The 10,941-nt window shown below is 33.0% G+C and overlaps 1 protein-coding gene across 1 annotated transcript; it reads right to left on the bottom strand.

Annotated features, from left to right (window-relative positions):
* Positions 1-6,485: 6,485 nt before the first annotated feature.
* LOC135640164 (cytochrome c-like) lies at positions 6,486-9,756 on the bottom strand. The gene is made up of 3 exons (XM_065154354.1): positions 9,462-9,756; positions 8,543-8,676; positions 6,486-6,818 (listed from the first exon to the last, which is right to left on the bottom strand). Exons 1-3 carry the CDS (start codon positions 9,571-9,573, stop codon positions 6,726-6,728), a joined length of 339 nt encoding a protein of 112 aa, XP_065010426.1. The 5' UTR covers positions 9,574-9,756; the 3' UTR covers positions 6,486-6,725.
* Between the last annotated feature and the right edge of the window lie 1,185 nt (positions 9,757-10,941).

The raw sequence follows: 10,941 nt of genomic DNA, 5'->3' as shown, positions 1-10,941 counted from the left end.
TTAAAGAATTCAGAATTATTGCAAAAACATCTCTTGATTTGATTACGTGTCATCATAATAACGACTTGATGAATTTGTGTGGCGAATATTTTATTAGCTAAGAGTGGCTTTCTTCTGATCTGATTACGGCGTAGGTGGATTGAGTCATCGGACGACCGTTTGTTAGATTGTGGATGCAGGTCGACGTCTCCAGCTGGGTTTGGAGAGTTGGCCGCCACGGTAGGTGGGGGCAGCCTGCAAGAGATGATGGCGCCAGTAAAGCGAGATGAGGTTTGGGGGGTCGCATATGCACCGAGTAGGCATGAGAATATTGCGAGAACATTCATCCACAATCTAAATTTTGAATATGAGGAGGCAGCGAACACATGAGATGCGTCAGAGTCATCATATGTCGCTATTAAATTGAGAATATGAGGCTGTCTTGTAACATTATGGATGGAGGAGTTGCTAAATTCCAAAGTTGTCCGGTTAGTGTCGTCATGTGGAAGAATAGTAGTAGTTCTTTGTGCACGGCACCGCCCGCTTCTTCTCCTTGCAGTCGAGTCAAGCGGTTCGTTCTATTCAATGCTGGCGCCCAAATTCTCCCCGCTTGACTTTGAGAGTGCTCAATTTGATGTAGACTTGTGAATCAAACGAATTCTAACATATTTTTAAAATATGTTTGTAAAATTTTATGACCATAAGATTTTTTATAATATAATAATCTTCGCTTTATATATATGTCACGTAGGTTTTGTCTTATATGCTCAAAATCATTCATTGTCTTTTTCTTTCATATATTTTAAATGAGTCTATGCATCACTCTCAAATAGCCCATAATAGATATTATGGTTGATAAATTTTATAAAAAATTTAAAATTCACTATATTTACTTAACTTTTGTGAAAAATTAAAAAAAATTCAATCAAATAATAGAAAATAAAAAAATAAGAATGTAAACATTAGAGTGGAAAAATAAGGAGGGAAATAAAGATACGAAAACAAAAAAATAATATCATTAAAAAATAAAGATAAAAATATATAATAACAATACAAATGAAAATAAAACACTCAGAAAAAAGGCTAAAATATATAATAAAAAAAAGGAATTAAAAAACTCCAAAGTTGATCGAAAAATTTGAAACGATCATATATTATTATTATTATGCTAACAATAAAATACTAATCTCAATTAAACTTAGAAGTGATGATCAAACGACAATCAACTATCAGAGATATGTCTAAATATAGTCGAATTTTTTTTTAGATAAAACGATAAAATCTGAAGGTTCACTGAGCGAATATATTCAAAAGTATCAAACTTTACATACATATTTAACCTGCATAAAGTTGACTGTTCCAGATTAAATTCCAATTATGGCATCAGTTCTTTTTTACTTTGGGAGTGGTATTATTAGGAAGGACCGGCACGAGCAATAGAATATAGCTGACGCATAGATACAGTAAAGATGGTCAAGGTGGAAACTGTGTGGTGATTATAAGGCGTATTAGAATCAAAACAGCTTGTGCATCTCTTTTCTTTTGTTTAATCATAAAATATAATATTTTTATGTATATTTTAGCTTTACTAGACTTAAAAATCTTTTCTCCAAAAAAAGAAAACTTTAAAAAATATATAATAATTTTGACCTTGGGTTATAGTTTATGATCATTCATCCATACATATATTTTATAACTAAAATTTTTTAAATGTGAATAAAAGATAAGAGATCCACTAGATTTTTCTTCCAATCTCTTGAACTCAATGATAGATGATAGTGATAGCATGTGGTCAATTTTATCTTTCCAAGATAATGGTGACCTTGGCCCATAATAACTTTGGAATCCAAGATAGTATATTTCATTCTTTCATTAATCATTACTATTATAGAGTGTGAGATATTGTATGATAGCAAGCGATTCATTTCTTTGTTATAAGAAGTGTATGAATATTCCTTATAGTTTGTTTCTCCGTCATATTTTTTTTCCCATACAAAATTTCTTAAAAATATCACTCTTATTTTTAATAAAATATATACATATCTTCCTTGAGAAGTTATCAACGTGGATAAACATATAGCAAGCTCCACCTCGAGACGTTATTGATCAAGAATCCCATAAATCTGAATGGATATAGTCGAGAATACCCTTGCTGTGATGTTGACTAGTGGAAAAAAAATGTTAGATTTCTTTCTAAAAATGTAGTGCTCACATTGTTCCAATTCTAATAATTTTTTACCTAATAAACTTTACTTGTTTAATATTATTATATTTTTTTCACTCACTTGCCAGAGACATCACATCTCCTATTACTATTGAGTCTTGAAGGATATAAAGTTAGTTTTTCTTTTTAGCCTTTATCACCATAATCTCTTTTTACTTTGAAATATATATCTTAGCCACAGTAGCCATAGCTTAAGGTATCCAAACAAAACAATGAAATTAAATTCTTTTTTTTCTCAGAACCATGTTATATAACTTTACTAAGGTCAATACAATCATGTTATGTATCTTAATTTTAACTAATTGCATTCCAATGACCTTGCATAATGAGTTATTCCCCATAAGCACATCTCTTTCTCCTTGGGTAGATTAATAGGTGAAGAACCAACCCCCAGTGTGGTGTCATATAAATCAAATCTTCAAAGTCCAAAAGACATGGCCTGGTATAACATATAGAGGCTATAACTACCTCCATCTCAACTTATTTATCTGTGAACAAGGCTTCAACAGTTTGTTTTTCTTCTCATTGTAGCTTCTTTTTTTAGAGCCAATTATTTTGCTTTAATATGACCGTCTCTTTACAGTAATAGCATTGGATATTCTTTGATCTAGATTCGCTTCTACCTTCTTTTCTAGACTCGCTTCTCTCTATGGAATCCAGAGCTTCAATGTGACTTTTGTTGGAGGTTTTGATTGTCAGCTATGACCTCATAACTTTTTTCAATACTAGGGTTAAAATCACAGTGTCTAGAGAAATGGTGCTCCTCTCGTGTAAAATTGTTTCACAAAAATTTTTATATAAAACATGAATAGAACATAATAATAACATGGGCTTGTCTTCTTCTTCAATGGCAATGCTCATATCCCCTATTTCCATTATTATTATTCCGAAGATGTTATCGACTTAGGTTCCTTTTATTATTTGTAGTAAGTATAAATTTTACTTTGGGGCCATTTTTCGTGAGTTGGCACGGCCTTGTCCACGGGCTGATGTCGAGAGTCTTCGCTTGATCGAATGGGTTGCCGAGATCGATCATATCCGTGGGTCGGGATGCTCGCGTTGGGATGCTGGCTAGTGTTTCTCGGTCGGGACGATCGCGCTTCCAGGGGTGGCCGCACTCCCTGCACAGAAGGCTTGCGTCGGGGGTTCTAGCCCCTCGGTGAATGAGTCAATACTCCTCTTTTCTCTTTTTTTTTCGCCCCCTGGCTAGATGCTGGTCAGAGGTTTTTATACTACTGTATGAGGGGCGGTCACCACGGGTTTCACATGGCAATCGATACCCGAGGGACAAGATGGTACCTTCGTACGATCATTGTCTCGAAATGCGTGGAATGACGATGTCATATGATGTCGTCCCAAGCTTTCCGAGGCGGGAGGTACATGACGCCGTCCCGAGTTTTTCGAGACGGGATGTGCCGAAGAGTGCCTTGGTACGGATCCTGGATCCTGTCTGATGCATGGGAGTACTTATGCTGACTTGGCGAGGGAGCGGTGTGCATCGATGGTGGCTGGGGCCCAAAATATACCATCTTATCCTAATTTAGGGTTTGCTAATTTGACAAACTTTTGCCGTTATTTGTTCAGTAGTAATCTCCTAAAGTGCTTCATTGGATATGCGTGTAAATAAGGTTGCCATGCAGTTTCATCAGCTTCTTCTTTCTCTTCATCGGTGCCCATCATAAATCCTGGGGAGGGTGTTCTAAAGTTTCACCTTCGTTAAGAAAGCCTTTATCTTTACTATTCACAACAAGTTGTTGATGTTTCAGTCTAATTTTTTGATCTCGTATTTCATGCTTATCATTGAAACCTAGTAATATAGCTCTAATACCACTTGTCAAAAAGATTAGTAGGTTATGGAGTTATAAGATATAGATTATGTCGGTGAAAAAAATCAGATAACAAAACACAAAACAAACACAAGCAATTTAACATGGTTTGAATCAAGGTTTTATCATATTAGTATATTTGTATGATAGTACATATTATACTTAAAACCGGAAGAAACCTTCTATAATATATTAAATTAGTTTTGATCCCAAATTTGTATAAATTCACCTAAAATTTATTATAATAAATAATAATAATAATAATAATAATTTCACATTTCTAATGGGCTGAAATAAATAGAATATACATGTTTTAATGATTTAAAAATATAAAAAATTGGTCATTTAGGTCTTTGTAAGTTATTGTGAATATTTTGTTAAAAAGGTGGGATGTCAGTTATGTTGTTTTTGTATATGACCCTCAAAATATATGCAAAAACTGGGAAACTTAGATTTAAAAAAACTTTTTTATACTTAAAATATCATAAAACCATTTATAATTATGTTCAATTGGTTCTAGTCCCAAAATTATGGTAAATTCAACTTAAATTAGGTAAGATAAAAAAAAAATCATAATTTTGCACTTTTTAATAAATAAAGTATGCCTCTTTTAATAGTTGAAAGATAGAAAAAATTATCATTTAATAAATATAGTATGGATCTTTTAATAGTTCAAAGGTAAGTTATTTTCAAAATTTTTGTCCTTAAAATCACAAAAAATCTTCTATAATAATACTGAAGTGACTAAAACTCAATAAATTCATTTAAAATTGAGTAAAATAAAAAAAATCATAATTTCACAATTTTAAAAGATCAATTAATTTAAAGATATATATTTTAGTGGATTAAAAATAAAAATTTGGTCATTTAAGCATTTGTAAGTTAATTTTAAGATTTTTAAAAAAATAAGAATTAAGAAAAGAAAATGTGAGTTATATTATTTTTTAATGAGATTATACTATTTTATATAGGACCCAAGAATAATATAAACTCATCCAAAAACAGTATAACTTAGGACCTCAAAAACTTTTATGTATCCTTAAAACGTCAAAAAATATTTTACAATAACATTAATATTGTTTCTATCCCATTGTCATAGTAAATTCATCTTAAATTGGTTAAAATGGAAGTCATAATTTCACACTTTTAATAGACTAAAAAAAATACATCTAATTAAATGCTTATAAATTAAAAAAGGTTAGTTAGCCCTTTTCAAGTTATTTTCAAGATTTTCTGAAAATTTAAGAATTGTTAAAAAAAATAGGATACAAGCTTTTGAATGAGATAACAGTGTTTTAATATAAGATCCAAAAATCATGTAATCTCATTTAAAAATAATATAATTTAAGTTCTTCAAAAACTTTTTTACCTTAAACCTAATATAGTTATCTATAATAATATTCAAGTGCTTTTTATTGAAATTATGATAAATTCATCTTAAATTAGGTAAAATAAATAATCGTAATTGTACACTTTTAAAAAACTCAATTTAAAATACATATTTAGTGGATTAAAAATAGAAAAAAATATTTATTTTGATGTTATTTTTAAAGTTTTAAATAAAAAATTTTCGGAAAAGGTGAATCTGCAATGTTTTGAGTGAGCTACATTGTTCTTGTATATGATCCAAATAACTTTATGTCTATTATTTAAAAAAATCAATTTTTATAAAATATTAATATTTATTTTTAAAATATTTATATTTATAATTATAATTATAAATTATTTTTTGTTAAAATATAAATAAATAAATACTAACATTTATTAACTATTATTTATTTTAGATCGTTTTAATTTTTCTGTTGGTTCAATACAATAGTCAATAACGTGATTCAATGAAACGAGCTTGAAAAGGAAAAGAGAGCGGTTAAATGTAATGAGTTTATAAAGAAAAAAAGAAAAAATAAATAAAGAAATGATTCAAACACCTTGACTCAGAAAAAAATTAAAATAATAATACCAAAAATATTAAAAAAATTAAGAATTTTCTTTCAAAAAATTGCACATTCAAATATCAAAACCACTGTAACTACCGCTATAACTATAACTAGTAATATCTTCCGGAGGAAAGAATGGCCAAAATGATACCAGATGTGGTCCTTCAGGTATTTGCATCAGACGAGGACCAAAAGCAAAACAACCAACGAAAAGCCCAAGTAGTAGCTAAACCTGTTGAAGTTGAATGTCTGCAAGAATACTCGACTTAAACCTAATATTAGGTTGTATACACAACCAAACATCCCAAAACATATTATATTATATTATATTATATTATATATATATATATATATATATATATATATATATATAGAGAGAGAGAGAGAGAGAGAGAGAGAGAGAGAGCAGATCCAACATCATGAAGAGCATCTCTGGAGCCAAGTTGTAGCTTTACAAAATTTGTGCCAAGTAAGAAACCAGAAGCATCAGATTTAAGACACTAAATTTGCACCACCAAGAAAACCAAAGTATAGATAATTATGGGACAATGTTAAGTGTACTCGTATCAAAATAAGAGTGGCTGTCTACATCTACAGCTAAAACAACCATAATTCAGGCAAAAGCCCATGAAATAAAGGATACTAGTAAGAATTTTTAAAGAATGTTTCGTAGCTCAACTGCTTATTCACAAGCAGGGCAACATGTTATCTTATTGGTGGAAAAAAAATTGTTTCCAGTATGAAAGGAAAATAAATTACTTAAGCCGTTGATTGCTTGAGATAAGCAATGAGATCTGCACGCTCTTGTGGCTTCTTCAGACCAGGAAAAACCATCTTGGTACCAGGAATATACTGCATAAACAAGAAAATTATTAGGAAAATTATATTAATCAATGTGGTAAGTGTATAAATTATAAATAAATATATTATTCCGTCTAAATACTAGTGTAACAATCTCACTAAGTGCTCCATTTTGCAAAATCAAGAACCTCTAGATATGCATGAGCCTGCTGCACAGGTATCAACTTAAATTGCTCAAAACTACTTGATGATGCGTGCCATAACATCAATATGGCCACTAGTGGATTCGGATCATCCAAGAATACAATGAAAATTATGTTAAATATGTGTCCATATGATCTAGCATCCATAAACAAATTCCATCTGACAATTATTTGTCAAGGATAATATAACGACAAAAATCCAGACAACTTACAACAATAGAGGTGAAAAGTAGATTGTGCCTGGAGATATATTGTCATCTCATTGTGCAACAAGACCAGTTCGTATTGTAGTCAAAGATGTAGCCATTTAAATATAAAACAAGCCACCGAGATCCAAGTGAAAGAACATTAACAGTTTTACAGGTGCTGGAGATCTTCCTCTGCCTCTCTGCATATTATTCATCCTGATTAACTCACTTTGTCTAATCAATCCATTTAAAAAGTCTCCTTCAGACAAATCTATGACACCTCAAATGAGTCTCTCCTTTTAACCCCAATAATGACCACCATTATTGTTCAGATATATTGCCAACACCCTAACAAATTTATCTGCTTTTATCCTCAACTACAACAATCACTAATTGTTAACAAGCACATTATCATTATCCCTTTTCTAACAACCCCACATCTCATTGACATTCTCATTTCAACAAAATTTATTTCATGTTATTTCATAACTACCAAAAAGACAAGCTTTGGTGTCACAATAGATTTGCTTCTTCACGACCCGGGGAAAAAATGGATCTGATCCACAAAAACACCTTTTAAATGTACAGACACACTACCATAAGTTTGTTACTCTGCAAACCAGGTCACCAGGATCCAGATGACATAATCATATTTAGTTGCATTATACAAACCACATACATTGAATCTCCATATTAGCAGCCTTGTAGTATATGTTATCTTTTTTGATCATTTAGTTGTTCACCATCCAAATACAAAAACATGATTGGTTTCACAACAATCTTAAGATTCTCATTTTTTTATGACACATGGTTACCACACAATAGTCTTTCCCCTCTCGCTCAAAGAATTAAGCTCAAACTTAATGAATTACATTTGCATCTCTCTTTCTATGTGACTAATAGATCCAACATCTATAAACAATTACTTCTTGGAACTTCTCCACCTATTTTAACCATGCACTCACTTCTCTTGACATCACCAAGTTGTAATAGAATTGATCTCCAACAAGACTCATAAATTTCTAATACATTTTTTATTAATGAACTCAACCAAGACAAAAATATAACAGTTAAAAATAATTAACATTTTTCACCCCAATTTACATCTCTAATTCGTTATATATAAGTTGCAAGAGACCTTCAGACAATTGCCTACAGGAGATCAGCAAAAATACTGAGTAATCTTCACATAAAAACAATAAAAGTGTATCATTATATTCATATAAGATTGACAGTATCAAATAGCATAAAAAGAAGAATTGTTCTTTTGCACTTATAAAAATGGAAATAAAATCTTTTTAAGTTTACATTTTGGATCACATATTAGGAAGGAAGGATGCTGGTCAGATGTAAATGTTAGGTAACAACGGTCAAAAGTCCATACCTTCTTAGGGTTAAGCAAGTAATCGTACAAAGTTGACTCCTCCCAGATCACAGCCATATTCTTGTTAGCGGTAGAGTAAGAATAACCTGGAGTCGTACCAGATTGTCTCCCAAAAAGGCCATTCAAATTAGGTCCTGTGCAGGAAAAAGGCATTGGTCCTCGAGACAAAGGAATAGAAAGATCGACTATAGGGGAAAACAGCATTAATATGAGAACATGTAATCACAAGTAACCTCAGCAAGAGATCCATGTATAAAGAGAATAAATCAAGATCAAGAACATACTATCCCTTGATTTTCGACATTTGTAATAGACCGAACCGAAGCAGCGTAGCCCCCACAAAAAATCCAAACCATTGATCTCATTTACGAATAAAACTTGGAACAACGAAAGCCTGGTACCAAACCATCTAAAGAATCAAAGATCAACCAGCGATTGTCCATAGACCAAAAACCGAAGACGTAAGTACAATAAGAGAAGATCTTATTTACAAACCCAAAGAGTCTAAGACAACATCAAGTACCCAAGCACTTGACCCTGGATCTTATTTACAAACCAAACGTAGATCTATAAGAATCTGGCATCAAACAATCTTGAAGAAAAAACAGAGAATCAACTGGCGATCTTTCACAGATGAAAGAGAAAACAATATAGATAAGAGAAGATGTGATCAGTCCAGTTCAAGCACTTAATCGTTTTTGAGACTTGACATCGAAGATTTCTAAAAGACCTTATAAAAGCAGCGTAACCCCCTTACAAAATAAAAATAAATCCCAAGCCCTAATGTGAAATAAAACTTAGATCAACAAGAACCCGTCACTAAACCACCAAAAGAAACTAACAGACGATCAGCCAGCGATCAAATGAACTCAAAACCCAAGTTAAAAAAATCCAAAAAGAACCCCAGATTCAGATCTACCTTGTTTGTGGCCGGCGCCCTTGTCGACGGTGTGGCACTGCGCGCACTTGGTCTTAAAGATCTTTTCCCCGGCCTTAGGATCGCCCGGCGGAGCTTCCGCGAACGACGCCATCAACGGTCTGCCAAAGAGACCTCTCGATCTAAATCTGCGGTTAGGGTTTTCTACCTTCGGCCCTCCTCGTCCCAACGTTTTCCAACGAGCACACCCCACCGGAACACGCCTCTAATGTCGCAGACCGAACTTTATAGAGACCCAGTAGTTTCGACTTGCCAGAAACACCCTCGAGCTTTACTTGATCCTCTCAGCTATGAGCAAAACAAACTTATAGGACGATGGAATAAAGGTTATGAGCATTTTAGTCATATAAAATTGTTCCAGAATCGTCGGGTAGGTTTGACTCGATTCTTCCAATTGGGTCGGCGATGGTGGAGCTGCCACGGTTACGGTAACGTGGCCGACGAACGCCTCCGGTTATTGCGGGCCAAGCACGTGGTCCAATGCCACAGAAGCCCTGAAACTTCCATCTAATTCGCACGCGTGTCAGTCGTCGCCAGTTTGTGTGATCAATCCGACTTTGTTCTATGTTATGTGCAATGAGCTACATTTTCTTTCTTGATATTGATCGAGTTCAAAATACTTTTAATACATAAAAGTTAGTGTTGGAAAAGTTTTGGATGTCATAGCAACGGGAAAAGTGTTCGATGTTGGTAATCATGTATTCTTTCACCTTGAAGATGTTAGGAATATGTTCCTTGTAATAAAAATATTTAAATAATATTTTTTATTTTAATTTTACTAATATGACATATATGATAGTTCGTGTTTTGCTAATGTGATCATCACGTGTTGAATTGAGTTTCGAATGAAAATGAATATTTTTAATATTATTCATTTGGAAGTTGATTTGGTAGTTGCTTTTTTACTCGTTCAAACAAAGTGGTTCCTGGCAACACGTTGAAAGGTGTTAGGTGCTTATGTGAATAGGATATTAAGGGATCCTTCCAACTCCACTTGAAAGTACATTGATTCTTTGGTATGAGAAGGGTATATCGAATATGCTTTGACTTGGAATGAAACATTGGGTTCTTACACAAATGGATGGCACTCTGGCTGTCACAATACACCACATAATTTTCTTGTTTCAGCCCCAATTCTTGTAAGAATTCTTTTATCCATAACATTTCTTTGCATACCTCTGTAGCAGCAATATATTCTGCTTCTGTGGTGGAGAGAGCAATACACCTTTGTAACCTGGATTGCCATGACACAGCTCCCCCTGCAAAAGTAAGTACATAACCTGAAGTAGACTTCCTCGTATCTATATCTCTGGCCATGTCTGCATCTGTGTAACCTGTCAACACAGGTGGTCCACCTCCAAAGCTTAAACAAACCTTAGAGCTCCCTCTGAGATATCTAAAAATCCACTTCACCGCTGCCCAGTGCTCTTTACCTGGATTTGCAAGAAATCTGCTAGTAACA

Source organism: Musa acuminata, chromosome BXJ3-6, assembly GCF_036884655.1.
Source record: "Musa acuminata AAA Group cultivar baxijiao chromosome BXJ3-6, Cavendish_Baxijiao_AAA, whole genome shotgun sequence".
In the NCBI taxonomy this organism is placed as follows: domain Eukaryota; kingdom Viridiplantae; phylum Streptophyta; class Magnoliopsida; order Zingiberales; family Musaceae; genus Musa; species Musa acuminata.
This window is presented reverse-complemented; position numbering and strand designations above follow the sequence as displayed.

Bases quoted from the DNA above. Each gene is read 5' to 3' on its own strand.
- LOC135640164 (XM_065154354.1), bottom strand. From the start codon at position 9,573: ATGGCGTCGTTCGCGGAAGCTCCGCCGGGCGATCCTAAGGCCGGGGAA. The intron at 8,677-9,461 runs GTAGATCTGAAT...TTTCCTGCACAG, and splicing joins GGGCGCCGGCCACAAACAAG to GACCTAATTTGAATGGCCTT. The intron at 6,819-8,542 runs GTATGGACTTTT...TTGTTTATGCAG, and splicing joins ACTTGCTTAACCCTAAGAAG to TATATTCCTGGTACCAAGAT.